Raw genomic sequence first — 14,923 nt, forward strand, 5'->3', positions numbered from 1 at the left:
CTCCATATACACACCAAATGGCCTCCCATCCAAGCTCTTACCATGCCCAACGTTGCTTAACTTCGGTGATATGACGAGAACTGGTGTTTCAACGTGGTAAGGCCGTATTATTTCATTTTGTAAAAAAATAGTACGTTACAATTATATTTTTCTTTGAATATATCAAAGTATCAACTACCGTATATAAAACCAAGAAAGAATCCTTACCTCTTTCACAAGCATACCGATGCCTTAGCCCCTTTCATAACATAAAAACCGAATGAGAGAGGCGGTAATAAGATGCCATCTGTTGGGCTCAATGTCTTTGGCAACAAGGCTGGTAACGTTCTTTCGTCGATCATTTTGAGCTTTTTGCCATTCAAATCAACTATCCTGAAAAATTACAATGTATTTTTACGAACTTTTCCCAAAAGATTAATACTAAATGTGTTTACAATAGACACACGGAAAGACTATACGCAAAGTAGCAACAAAAACATATTTGCATACGCAAAAATAAATAAATCGGTTTATGGTTGCTTACTGTGATCTTATGTCGCCGTTTCCGTGTGGTGTTAGCAAATACTGACCAATACCCTTAAGATCTTTGAATTGCTCAATAGCTACATTCTTGCTCCGAGTCTTGTCCAGATTTAGTAAAACCACTGTGACGTCACCTTTGGTATATTCACTAATTTGAAGGAAAGTTAAGAACATGAAATTGTAGACGTACGACATGTCCGGGATGAAAAGTTTTTTGAATAATTACGCATGCGCATTTATCAATGGGCGGAGTTATAGACATAAACGTTTAAGATTACTACATTGTATGGCTAGTCGTGCTTTACTTTTAATAGCTTAGATACAGAAAAGTACTTCAAAGTATCTCATGTCTAGTATTGAAATTACTTTATAATTACGTACGTAGGCATATTATTTTTACTTTCTATGGACCAGAGATTCCGAAATAAAAGATTGAATGAATTAATGAATGAATTATCTTTAGGGAATGGGACTTTAAATTAGTTGATTGAACAAACCTAAAGTTACGTTTATATTATTTACCTGCTTGGTAATGTGCAATGCGCATAAGCACGGATCAGTCTCAAATTCGTATCCCTTCCGTGTGCAGACGAAGTGACGTTTAAAACTTTCTGACCAACGAGTCGTTTATAGAGCAAAGACAGCCAATAATCCTTAAAAAAAAAACCCGATTGTCTTTATTTCCAATCTAAGGTCGCTAGTATTGAAGATAAAGTGGGTGGGTCAGTGGGAATGTTGGGTGTGAGTAAGAAGAGGGTAGACGGAGTAAGAAGGAGAAGAGGGTAGACGGAGTAAGGAGAAGAGTGTAGACGGAGTAAGGAGAAGAGGGTAGACGGAGTAAAGAGAAGAGTGTAGACGGAGTAAGGAGAAGAGTGTAGACGGAGTAAGGAGGAGATGGTAGATGGAGTAAAGAGAAGAGGGTAGACGGAGTAAGAAGGAGAAGAGGGTAGACGGAGTAAGGAGAAGAGTGTAGACGGAGTAAGGAGAAGAGGGTAGACGGAGTAAAGAGAAGAGTGTAGACGGAGTAAGGAGAAGAGTGTAGACGGAGTAAGGAGAAGAGTGTAGACGGAGTAAGGAGGAGATGGTAGATGGAGTAAGGAGAAGAGTGTAGACGAAGTAAGGAGAAGAGGGTAGACGGAGTAAAGAGAAGAGTGTAGACGGAGTAAGGAGAAGAGTGTAGACGGAGTAAGGAGAAGAGGGTAGACGGAGTAAGGAGAAGAGGGTAGACGGAGTAAGGAGAAGAGGGTAGACGGAGTAAGGAGAAGAGTGTAGACGGAGTAAAGAGAAGAGGGTAGACGGAGTAAGGAGAAGAGTGTAGACGGAGTAAAGAGAAGAGTGTAGGCGGAGTAAGGAGAAGAGTGTAGACGGAGTAAGGAGAAGAGGGTAGACGGAGTAAGGAGAAGAGGGTAGACGGAGTAAGGAGGAGATGGTAGACGGAGTAAGGAGAAGAGGGTAGACGGAGTAAGGAGAAGAGGGTAGACGGAGTAAGGAGAAGAGTGTAGACGTAGTAAGGAGAAGAGGGTAGATGGAGTAAGGAGAAGAGACTTAAGCTGATGTAGAAGTAGAGTATCAATGACGCTGTGATGAAACATCCCCCAATTTCCGAAATCAAGCTCAAGTAGTATACGTATGAAACGCCATATGTGCCAAAATATTTATCTTTTTACTAATATTAAATCAAAACTGCGTCTGGAACCAAGACTACCTTGTGTCACACAGTGGTGCCTCAACAATGTTTCAGGGAATCGCACGTTTGTGTCACACAGTGCTGTCTCAACACCAAGATATAAAAGAAAACAAAATAATATCTAAAACAAGGTCGATGTCTTACCGGAAGAGGATCCAATTCAGATGTTAAAAGCGAGTAACTGCCTCCATAAAGTGTTTGTCTAATTACTGTATCAATTCCATACAGAGCCGCTATGCACAGTTTATCCAGCCACCTGATATCAAATATATAACATTTAAAATATGTATACATGTAGATATCATTTTTACAAAATTAAGTGATATCGATCACATTTTACCATCAGTCAGCTGAGCTATTTGTGTGGGCCTATTATTATTGTTGTTGTGCGATGGAAAGTTCAGCAAGGGCCAAGTACAACTTTTGATTTGCTAGACAAGTTTTATACGAAACAAGTATAAGAAGAATCAAATGCAACGACATCATATGTAAAATTCAATACTCTCTGTATCAGTTTCTCTTCCTTTCAACCTATTTCACTTTAGCTTAGAATTATGATCAGATATTCGTACACTACTGATGATGAAGTCAAAATGAAATATAAACATCATTTTAACAGTGGACCTCTTGGTATACATAATATACTAAAGTTCTGTCTACACTATCAAACTTTATGTGACAAATAAATGTGATGTGCCCATGGACATGATGATGTCATATCACTACCATATTTGGGAATACCACTACCATATTTAGGCACATCACACTTTTTTTGTCAAACTAGTTTGATAGTGTAGACAGAGCTTTACATGTCTGAATGATATACTGATGGCATGAAGGGTCGATACTTTTAAAAATGAAACTAATTATTTCTTTCGGTTCAGTAGAATTGGCTAAATTTATCTGTATATGAAAGTATTTTATGCTTACATGAAACCAGAAGCATATGCATTTGATAGGCCTTTCGTACCACCACCATAAGTAGAACTGGTTTCACCAAGCCATATCTTGGCGCTAGGGTTATACTTATACACGACTTCATTCATCGTCTGTATCTCGCGTATTAAAGAATCTAAAAGATCTGGATCTGTAAAATTATCGTCGGTTGCTATTCTACCATCCATGTAATACTGATGCCATGTTGTTGCGTTGATTACCTCGCCGCCGCCATTTTGATAGAATCTGTAAATATTATAACAATACGGCAAATAAAGATGTTGATCGATTCGTGGGTTATTTATTTTTTGCCATATTTTTTATACACATCCAACGGAGAAAAACTCGCCAATAAATTGATGGATAAATTGTAATTGATCGTACTAAAATAAACCTGGACACAAGGTCAGGATTGAATCCTGGGGCCCGGGAGCCAATCGCGTTAACCACTGAGCTATACGGCTCATTCTAACGATAAAATATCAATAAAATACTTCACACAATTAACACCACAAACTTTAAACACAAACGCCTTCCAAAAAACGCACATGCTTTCTGAGTCTCTAATACCAGTCTATTAACAAGCTACAAGTTACTGTGACGAAACTAGGATTCGAACCTAGGACATTATGATTCGTCAATCATCTTGTAGTCGTAAATTTAATACACTTTTCTTACTCATCCATGAATATCTGAGAATGTTAACTTTATCCATCTGTAGGCCCTCTGCCCACTCGTGGACAAGTTACGGACATACGAACGAAACGAGGATTCGAACCTAGGACATTATGGTTTGTCAAGCATTTTGTAATCGTAAATTTAATACATTTTTCTTACTCATCCATGAATATCTGGGAATGTTCACTTAATCCGTGTGTAGGCCTTCTCCCTATTCGTGGGCAAGTGACGGACGGACCCATAATAAAATTGTGCCGATATTTGACAGAAGCATCAAGTAGACTTCGAAGATGACGGTAGTCCTGGGCAAGCTGTTTACTTGTAACTGTTGTGTTGGTTACTTTCCCATCTTCAAAGGCATTTGGTTCTAGAGTAATATAAACAAAATTATTAAATATTTCGCTCAATCAATTCAGCGGTATAGAATATTATACAGCTCACTATGTCGGTCGGTCGGTTGGTCGGATGGTCGGTCGGTAAACACTAACTCAAATTTGAGCACGCGACTGCAGCCATGTATATGGCCTAGTTTGCATACAAAAGGCTTGTCCTTATGAATGCAAATCGGTATAATTATTTTGGCAATAAATTAAAATCATGGAGAAATATTCAATCGGAAATTTTGCTCGTAAGACCTAGCGTAAAAGTCAAATAGGCCTACCACTACCACTACCACTACCACCACCACTACTATTATTTCATGCGTCGACAGTTATAAACTGTCTATCGAATGATATGATATTGTATACTGTTATAATTTATTTGCTCTTGCATATTCCCAACATTAGTTTAAAGCTAGGTTTCCACTAGGACGCAACGCAAGCAAGTTGACCGATGACAAGCGACCGTTTCGAATAATTCATCGTGTGTGATTGGTCAAATCCCTTACGTTGCGTTACGTCGTTGTGTTGCGTTTCTAGAGCGTGGTTCCCACTAGCGACGCAACAGAAGGACGTAACGCAACGGAAGTGAATTCACCAATCACAAGCGATGGCTTATTCGCTTGTGATTGCTAACTGTCTATAACTTCGCTGTCATTGGTTAAAACGCTTGCGTTGCGTTTACGTCCTTGCGTTACGTTCTAGTGGGAACCAAGCTTAGTGGGAACCACGCTTAAAACATTTACACCAAGGCAGATATCAACAAATAGAATGTATGGATTCTTCATACAAGCAGAATTAATTTGTCACCGAGCCTACCGTTCCCTAGCTCCCAGTAAAGTATGTAGCCTTGTTTGGCGTTGTATTCCAGCAGCTTGCGGAAATTAGTATCATCCCATTGTTGTCCTGTGCGTAATAGGACATTTACGTCAAATATCAACTGCCAGCCAACTTGTGTACTGAACTTATTAATATCATCCCAGTCAGCATCTGATAAAAACATATATAAGATATATACATCACAACACGGACAGTATAATACAATGGAAGAAGGCAAATCAACAACTCCCTGGATAAAGTGTGTGTCTATCCTCTAACATTATTCTAGAGAAGCTTAAGTTCTGTCTACATCAAACTTTATGTGACAAAAAAAATGTGATGTGCCCATATAATAGACATGACGATGTCATATCACTACTATTTTCTGTGTTGGAGAGACGTCACACACTACCGGTGACAGCGTTTTCAATGCCTTTGTCTCTCCTCGGCTCCGTCTTCTACTTTTATATTTGATATTTCTATATTTTGTAAAGTTTATCATGTCTATTGCAGAAATGAATAAAATTTTAAAGAATAAATAAATAAATACACATTTCGCGCTTTTTATTTTGTTATGTATGTTATTCTTACCAGACATGGTAAAGTTTGTAAAGTCTTTGTGTTTTGTTCCGTGTAAGCCTCCATTGCTGTAGATTAAAAAGTCGGCGCTCGTTCCTCCAAGGCGAAGATAACTTGGGCTCAGTGCCGTGGATAGTGTTTGCAACTGTGGAGAACTTAATCAAATAAAACGTAAGAACATTCGTCCTGCAAATGAAGTATAGGCCAGTACTTAATAACTTTCGAGACATTTTGAGGACATACATTGTATCAAGATCGGCCTATAAATACACTCAATTAACAAATCAAAGTCCTTATAAGTAGGTATATGCCTATAATACCTCTCTGTGAAGTAATTGATTACGATACAATTATAATTATATTCGTGCTAATACGTTGCTAACCTCATCCACAGCCGAACCAGCACTCACCTCGTCTTTAAATTTTCACCAACCATCTCAATTCACCATCACAGATCGTCATATTTTTTAGGCCTATTAATAATTATATTTAAAGCATTTTTGCCTCGTTTGTTTTTAACCTCGGCCTTGTCTAACTCATTCGGAAGTCTTACCTAAAATTCAACTTTCCCTGACTCCATTGTTTCTGGACTTCACTCGTATCAATGGCTACCGATAAAAATCGTTTATTGACAACATTGACAGCTTGTCCTTTATCAATAAAAAGTTTGATATGATCGACGTTACTTCCGACATGATTCTTAATCCACAAACATGCATAACATGGAATAGAAAAGACACATAGAAGATAAAACCAACGGTGAAAGTGATTAAACATAGTTTCTACTTCTGAATTCAGTTAGCTACTCTGAACCAACGACCGGAAGGAAACGAGCGTTTGTTGAACCATGGAACTATAGTGCCATAACGTAGTAAATTCGTCACGATTATGCATTTTACCATTACGTCACACCTTTTACTATATGCAAATACGGCAAGCTGGATTTTTCATGTATTTTAGAACAGCTGATAGTGATACCGTTTAATGTCTTAATGATCCTAATATTATCTGAGTTGATCTATTATTATCCTAATGTTGTGTATAACAATGTTTACACTCTCAATACGAATTGTACACATACCAAACATGTCATTTTTGCATGCGGAATAGCTCATGTGTAACGTAAAGAAAAGAAATACCCTGGACGAATTATTCCAGTTTAAAAGTATATTGATGGCGCAATATTTCTTTATTGTTATGTTGTTACGGATTTATGCTTTCTTTTCAGGATTTAATAGGCCTTTCCGTTTTGGTTTTGTTGGTATTTTTGTTGTTTATTATTTAAAAGCACTCATGTTAATCAGTGGTGTTCGTAACTAGGTTGTAATATTGGTTCGTATCTGTATTTTTTATTTAGTGAATAGGGCGTATTTTTGTTCAGTTATACTTGCTCGTCGATATGTTCTACAGTGTACGCTTTAGTTTACTTATAATAAACTTAATTAAGCGAAATGGTAGAGGTTGTGATTGCTACTATGGTATCAACATTACCCGTCTCTGTGTAATTCATTTTGCTTGAATGACAGTATAGGCTACAGGTTTGTTCCAATGTTAAAGTAGGCCTATATTAAAATAGACAGGACCTGCCAAACTATAGTAAGGGGAGGGAACTGTCTCACTCTACACTATTCCTTTAGATTTAGGTTAGGTTTTACAATCATAACAATGATATTTATCATTATATTGAATGTATTTTAGTCAAGTATTACACAAGTCACAAGTCGATTTATTTGTTCCAGAAAGAAAATATCATAACATTAATAGAAAACAATGTAGGACCAGCCTTCCATTAAGAAGGCCAAGGCCGCATGCATGAATAGACAAAAGCCTCACTAGACAGTCTGATACAAATGTATTTAACTATTGGTATAATATAAATCCGTAACCCTCTACCTCCACACCAACCCACTTCGATCACGCCACACGCACACCATTATACTAGTCTAGGTCCCACGTAACGTTTTTTAAACTTGTGGCGAGGGAATCCTTAGATGGCCGGAAATGGTACGCTCGCACGTAAAATTCACGATAAATAGAAGTGATACTCTATATCGGACTATACAGTAGCAAACAGATCGTATCACGCTGTTTTTTCCGCCAGTAAAAAAAAGCGAAAACCAATAGGATAACATTTTTTTGGTAGGTAGCCTACTTCCAGTAATTTGATCAATTCTAGCAATTAAAATCAATGAATAAAAATTAAGTATTATCAATTAATAATTAAAACAATTTAGAAAAAAAAATGTGAAGCTGCTGCTATAAATATATTGAGCAAAGCGTTAAATTGTTAAATAAGTCAGTAAAACCACAATTTCCATTCATTTTCATTTATCCACATAAACTGTACAACCACCATCGAAATTTGCAGAAAGAAGCAATTAAAAACTGTTATTTCAAAGTTCGGAACGTCCGTAATTATTACGGAAATTCGCTCAAATATTACGGACGTGGGGAAATGAAGATAAATATAGTCTTTTCCAACCCTGGACTTCTATAACGTTAATTAGTTAATATTATAATATGATGAAATGGGATCTAAATTTAAATTTAATGGCAGAAAAAAACATTTAGTATGAAATTAAGGTGTTTCCCGGGCAACTGGGGCAACACCCCCGTGTCCGCCCCTGATTAGTAAAAAGATTTTGGCACATATGGAGTTTCATACGTATACGTGACTTGTTTTCATACAAATATCGAAAAGCCGACTGGTGAACTAAAATAAAAAACTACAGACTTATGGGCAAGTCTACCTATCCTGTATTCATGTTCAATAATAATATTTGTAAAATACAATAGGCCTAGTTTTATTTCACTAGACGGCGCTATTTACTTTGGTTCCCGGACAAAGATAATACCAATACCCAACTGTTGATCTTATTTGGAATAACATAAACATGATTTTTGTTTAGGCTGAAGTACTATGCGTTACATTGTCAGGTGCTCAAGATGAATTGGGGATACCTTGTTGTTATGTCTGGATTCATAATGTACACACTATTTTACGGTGTTCTTTACAACTATAACCTTCTGAACATCGAATTCAAGCACCATTTCAATGCATCCGCTACTGGAACAGGTACGTGATTCAGTATCCGTTTTAAATTATGAACATCGTTTAGGCCTACCTATCCTGATGAATTCTTCTATGCATATTACCCTTGGCCGGATAGGCCTACTGAAATATAATAATGTATGAACTAGGCCTTAAAACGAAAATGAATACATTAGGATCTCACTGTACAAAATAAAATGCTAAATTAACACAAAAACACGAACGTTTGTTGCTTAGTAGCCAGAGGCCTATATAATTATTTTTATTTCATTCTTAATTCAGCTTGGTTCCCACTAGAACGTAACGCAAGGACGTAAACGCAACGCAAGCGTTTTAACCAATCGCAAGCGAAGTTATAGACAGTTAGCAATCACAAGCAAATAAGCCATCGCTTGTGATTGGTCAATTCACTTGCGTTGCGTTACGTCCTTCTGTTGCGTCGCTAGTGGGAACCACGCTTTATATTCTTTACTTAAACGCAAGCAATAATAATGAGTATACCTAATACGATAAATTTACACTAATCATACCAAAAATATAGCTTTTACACACATTATAATGACAAAGATAAGAATGATTTAATCGTGTCGTAAATATTCTACACGCATGAAGCAAACTCGTCTTAATATTACCATACTATTGTATTGTATTGTATTTTATTGTATAGTATTGATTGTGTTTTCCTGCCAAGAAAACAATTATCATTGTACTATGTATGAATGACTTAATAAATCGAATCTGAATCTAATAAGTAACCATATTAACAAAAATAACGCTCGTAAATATTAAGCGTACATTATAACAAAAACACAAACATCTGTAGCTTCCGTTTTTCTTAATAAGGCATAATAGGCCTAGTTTGTTTTTTTTTTGGGGGGGGGGGGGTGGGGGGGGGGAAACATATTACTGTATTATACTATTTTCCCTTGAAATATTTAGTAGTTGGTAAGTATATAATGAGTGAGTGGCCGAGTGGTTAAGACAGTGGAACCGTAATTACGTAGCCATAACATTGGCAGGGGTTCGAGGCTCACTCGACTCCATGGTTCTGGTGGTAGAACGAGTCTTCTCGGATAAGGACTATAAACCGTAGGTCCAGAGTACACATCTAGCTTGTGTGCACTTTAAAGAACCTAGTACATCTTTCGAGACGCGTAGGGGGTTACCCTGGCGTATTAGTACATCACAGCCACTGTTCACCAACTGAGCCCTCTGGGAGACCAGTCTTTGATTGAAGGGAGGTTACCCAGTATAAATATATATTTCAATCAATAATTTGTTTCTCCGGACATCTTCTCCAATTTCATAGCTTTTTTTGCAAATATCAAGAAAACACAGTGAATGCATGCCGAACACATAGATATGTATTTGTATATATTTGTGTGTGAGAAATACAAAGAACACAAAGTATTTAAATGTCCTAATCGATATAAATTCATCTTCATAGCGCTTCCAGGTTCCATTGCAATTATGTCTAGTGGAGTATCTGCATCTGTGGTCACCTACATCTATCAGGTCATCGGTCACCGCAAGACCATATGCATTGGCGTTGCCTTGTCGTCTCTTGGCCTACTCGCAACTTCATTTGTACATGACATACAGGTTGTGTGCATTACATATGGGGTAATGTTTGGACTGGGTTGTGCTTTCATGCATCTACCGTTCGTAAGCGTGACGTCATGTTATTTTAAGGGCCGGTATTTAACCAGGGTCCTCTGCTTCCAGTTTGTCGGGGCAAGCGTTGGTAAGTATAGGCCGCGCCTATAGACATTGTGATAACTCTTGACAAGGTAAACATGGACAGTAAATTTAGGATAGATGTCATGGTCATCCTGCGACATGACGCTTTCCACTGTAACGCATGGTTCCCACTAGTGACGCATAGTAACCCAACCACGCAACGTAAGAAGATGCCTTTATACAATAAATGTGTTTTCCCCAGCCTGCCTGCGATGTTTGTTGCACTATTGCGTCGACGGTTCCCACTTGTGGTTACGCAATACAGCACTTTGCGTCGATACGTCGCTGCGTTGCGTCGCTAGTGGGAACCACGCTTAAAGATGTATTGTCCCCCTGCAAAATAATTGTTTTAAATTTTTTTTTTTTTAATAGGCCATTTTAATGTCACATAATAGTTATTGACTTCGACCAAAAATTGTATCGAAAGTTTCAGGTTTTCATGGTACTCTAAGCTCCTTAATTTCATTAATCAACCTTTTGAATGGTTTAAAAATATAGTTAATGGATGTTTTGTTGAATTTAACCATTTATCATGTTATTTTATAAGTGAAAACATTATTTTTTTCATTCACTTTATTAAAACTACAAAATAATAACATATTCAAAGTCTGATTTAATTAAGCTTTATTGTTCATGTTTTGGGGGGGGGGGGGACAATACATCTTTAATGGAACATGATGGTAGAATTAGGCCTAGTGATGAGATTTTTAGCTTGACTTTCGAATGATCCCCAATACTGCATATAACATTGCAATACTTTCAACTTCTCTCGCAGGTCTTTCATTGGCGCCAGGTATTGAATGGCTCTACAGTAGATATTCATGGAGGGTGGCCCTTCGCATCATTGCCATCGTACTAACAGTTATCGGGCTACCTTGTACAGCAGTTGCCACTGGCAATCGTAGCCAGGAGGAAAATATTAATGAAGATTCAAAAGATACTAAGAAAGTTGTTAAAAAATCTCGAAAACAAACGTCGAGTTTATTCCGCTACATGACATTAATGAAGACATTCAATTACGTTATTTCCATGCCAGCTTTTTTGTTGATGTCCGTGTCTGTAGCATTTTCTTATATAAGTCTTGTAAGTACAGTCACCTGCCAAACTAATGTGCCTTTTCCTGCTTATTTATTTACCCGGGTAAGTTGATTACATCCACCAACCAACTTATATTACCCGGGTAATGGGTCTTGTTTGCTTTAAAACTACTTTGCCCGTGTGGTTCCTAATATCCACCATATTTTGCGATAAGTCAACTTATCCGGGTAAATAGCCAAGTTATCCGGGTAAATAACTAAGCCTTATCCGTGTAAATAACTAAGCCTTATCCGTGTAAATAACTAAGGCTTATCCGTGTAAATAACTAAGCCTTATCCGGGTAAATAACTAAGCCTTATCCGGGTAAATAACCAAGTTATCCGGGTAAATAACTAAGCCTTATCCGGGTAAATAACTAAGCCTTATCCGGGTAAATAACCAAGTTATCCGGGTAAATAACTAAGCCTTATCCGGGTAAATAACTAGAACTTATCCGGGTAAATAACTAAGCCTTATCCGGGTATCCTTATGTTTTTTTTACAATATTGATTACTATATTTTTAATTGCAGGGTATCTATTTAGAAAATGCAAGTCTAAATACAGCCACCATCTCGTTGATATTAAGTCTTATGGGAGCTGGTGATATCGTTGGTCGACTATCAATTTCCTTTGGTTCCATGCACGTACCTCTCTCACTCACTGTGCAATATATTCTGGTGATCATTACAACAGCCGGGTTCACTGTGGCAATTCCGTTTTCAACCACACAGACATCACTTATAGTTGTATTGACAGGTAAATTAAAAAAATAATGTGATAATAAAAAAACGACCTCCAAGAGCAAATCTTTGTAGAACTAGAAAATCCTTCGTTGTAAATAGCATTCATATTTTTAATTCTAATGTAAGACGTTAATGCAATTTTTAATAGTTTTACATTTTTAACAGCATTTTTAACTTTTTATCTTGTATTTTTAATCTGTTATAATACTGCACGTTTTTAAATTGTTGCAATATTGTTGTTTTAATCTACCAAGCAAAGTGAATTTCCATTTTTATGGACAAATAAAATTTCTTGAATCTTGAATCTTGAATGAGTGCACCACTATTTGCTAATCTATCTACATTTGCGTCGATACGTGGCTGCGTTGCGTTCTAGTAGGAATCAAGCGTTTGGGCCTCGACGTTTAAATGACGACGCACGCGTCATTAGTGTTACTAAATTATTATGTTACTTTATTATTTTGTATTTAGGTTTGGGTATGACTAGAGGCATGTTATTTACAGCAGTGGTCTCAGCCGCAATTGACGTAGCACCGACTGCCTTGAGTGCCGAAGGACTTGCAATGATGTATATATTTTTTGGTACAGGCACGTTCTTGGCTCCTTATGTTACAGGTAATATACCTAACTATCTATTCATTAAATAATATTAAATATATAATAAATAGTGAAAAAAATGTTTTTAAATGCATTTTTTTCGGTATATAATCAATATACATCTGTAATAATAACTGAATAAAATCAATGATTGACAATATTAACTTACGTTTATCATCATTGACTTTTTGATATTTTTATATTATCATATTAATAATATTTTTTGTTTTTCAGATAACATCTATGACAAGACTGGAAGTTATAAATTAGGTATATTTGTTTGTGTTGGAACGTATATTCTAGCAGCGGCACTGTTTACAATTGGACATATATACAAAAGATACACCAATAGGAGTAACATGCACAGCGAACTAATGGAAACAAAGTTTGAAAGTGTGCCAATGGATGAAGCGACCGAGCAGCCAGTCTAAAATCCTGGTGTTATTCATCGACTGCTGCAGATGGGTGACCGTGGGTGGGTGACCGTGAGGTGGGGTGACCGTAAGGTGGGGTGACCGTGAGGTGGGGTGACCGTGAAGTGGGGTGACCATGGGTGGGGTGACCGTGGGGTGACCGTAAGGTGGGGTGACCGTGAAGTGGGGTGACCGTAAAGTGGGGTGACCGTGGGTGGGGTGACCGTGAGGCGGGGTGACCGTGAGGTGGGGTGACCATCCGTGTTCTCTTGTATGTTGTACCGGATTAAGATTGGTTCCTTCTCGGACGCAACACAACGACGTAAGCGCAACGAAAACGAGTTGACCAATCACAAAGCGACATTTCGAATAATTCATCGTTTGTGATTGGTCAAATTACCTGCGTTGCATCTAAATGGAAACCAAGTTTAGGGATTACACCTCACCAATTTGATGGCAAAGAACTCAACTATCGATTGTACACGTTAATAACCCAAGCCAAGGGGTGGACTGTGTTCCTATAAAGCAAATCGGCGCCGTTGGTTTGTAAGCCTACCAAAAAATGATATCATACCAAGTGATCATGTCAAGCATCTTTAAAAAATTACAGAATAATCTACCGGAAACGAAATGTCACCTTTTGTAATCGATTTTGGAACAAATGGAACAGACTTTGTTTATAAATACTGTTATAAGAAAGCATTATTTTGCCACATACAACAATGTTATATATATTTTTTCAATGTTTAAAATTGTAGGCCTAATTGTATTTAAAATTGTAAAATGGTACTTAGTCATTAAAAGCAAGTGGTTGAAAATAAACTTAGCTCTTACACTTTTTTCTTTAAAAGCAAACACTTGTAATAATTCAATATAATTAAACATTAATGCAAGAAACGCCTCATAAAGATGATTGCACGGTAATAAAACAATCATTCTTCAACAATTTCAGTCACAAACTCGAATAGAGTAAACAACAGTCTGAAAACACTCGAGACCTGCCATCTCAAAGTACCGATGCTCAAAGTCCAGGTGTTCGTAATTGTCAAGCGGCAACCGTTAAATTACCTGTTTGTAATTAATGAATACCTGTATTATAATCAAGACTACAGATAATGTAAAGCTTAAGCTTGGTTCTCACTAGCAACGCAACGTAACGCAATATACGCAACGTAACGCAATCTACGCAACGTAACGCAATCTACGCAACGTAACGCAATATACGCAACGTAACGCAATCTACGCAACGTAACGCAATATACGCAACGTAACGCAATCTACGCAACGTAACGCAATCTACGCAACGTAAGAATATGCCCTTCCAATCATTGTGTTTGCCCCCGCCAGCTTAAAATCAACGATGTTTGCAGCACTATATTGTGTCGTCGGTTCCCACTAAAACGTGGTTCCCACTAGCGACGCAACACAAGGACGTAACGCAACGCAAGTGAATTGACCAATCACAAGCGATGGCTTATTCGCTTGTGATTGCTAACTGTCTATAACTTCGCTTGTCATTGGTTAAAACGCTTGCGTTGCGTTTACGTCCTTGCGTTACGTTCTAGTGGGAACCAAGCTTTACTGATTACGCAATACAGCACTTTGCGTCGATACGTCACTGCGTTGCGTTCTAGTAGGAACCACGCTTTAAGCTTGGTTCCCACTAGAACGTAACGCAAGGACGTAAACGGAACGCAAG

General features: G+C 37.5%; 2 protein-coding genes across 5 annotated transcripts in view; one reads left to right on the top strand and one right to left on the bottom strand.

Moving 5' to 3' along the window:
- The window catches only part of LOC140046332 (heparanase-like), a 35,370-nt gene extending 28,977 nt beyond the window's left edge, over positions 1-6,393 (bottom strand). For all 4 annotated transcript variants that reach the window (XM_072090939.1, XM_072090941.1, XM_072090940.1 and 1 more), the window contains exons 1-9: positions 6,155-6,393; positions 5,614-5,756; positions 5,023-5,193; positions 3,983-4,190; positions 3,140-3,391; positions 2,354-2,465; positions 1,045-1,175; positions 524-670; positions 208-372 (exon numbers count right to left, since the gene is read on the bottom strand). In XM_072090939.1, coding sequence (XP_071947040.1) covers positions 213-372; positions 524-670; positions 1,045-1,175; positions 2,354-2,465; positions 3,140-3,391; positions 3,983-4,190; positions 5,023-5,193; positions 5,614-5,756; positions 6,155-6,378 — 1,548 coding nt within the window. In that variant the 5' untranslated portion in view covers positions 6,379-6,393 and the 3' untranslated portion in view covers positions 208-212. The remainder of the gene's footprint in view (positions 1-207; positions 373-523; positions 671-1,044; positions 1,176-2,353; positions 2,466-3,139; positions 3,392-3,982; positions 4,191-5,022; positions 5,194-5,613; positions 5,757-6,154) is intronic.
- Positions 6,394-7,128: 735 nt separating this feature from the next.
- Positions 7,129-13,340, top strand: LOC140047902 (monocarboxylate transporter 13-like). Its single transcript, XM_072092933.1, has 7 exons — positions 7,129-7,139; positions 8,511-8,677; positions 10,101-10,397; positions 11,169-11,476; positions 12,002-12,227; positions 12,686-12,829; positions 13,046-13,340. The coding sequence occupies exons 2-7, from the start codon at positions 8,548-8,550 to the stop codon at positions 13,240-13,242; spliced, it is 1,302 nt and encodes a 433-aa protein (XP_071949034.1). The 5' UTR covers positions 7,129-7,139; positions 8,511-8,547; the 3' UTR covers positions 13,243-13,340.
- The last annotated feature ends 1,583 nt before the right edge of the window (positions 13,341-14,923 follow it).

This window comes from Antedon mediterranea, chromosome 4, assembly GCF_964355755.1.
Source record: "Antedon mediterranea chromosome 4, ecAntMedi1.1, whole genome shotgun sequence".
In the NCBI taxonomy this organism is placed as follows: Eukaryota; Metazoa; Echinodermata; class Crinoidea; order Comatulida; family Antedonidae; genus Antedon; species Antedon mediterranea.

Coding starts and splice junctions, on each gene's coding strand:
- LOC140047902 (XM_072092933.1), top strand. CDS start 8,548: ATGAATTGGGGATACCTTGTTGTTATGTCTGGATTCATAATGTACACA. Junction 11,477..12,001: donor CATTTTCTTATATAAGTCTT/GTAAGTACAGTC, acceptor TTTTAATTGCAG/GGTATCTATTTAGAAAATGC. Junction 12,830..13,045: donor CTTGGCTCCTTATGTTACAG/GTAATATACCTA, acceptor TTTGTTTTTCAG/ATAACATCTATGACAAGACT.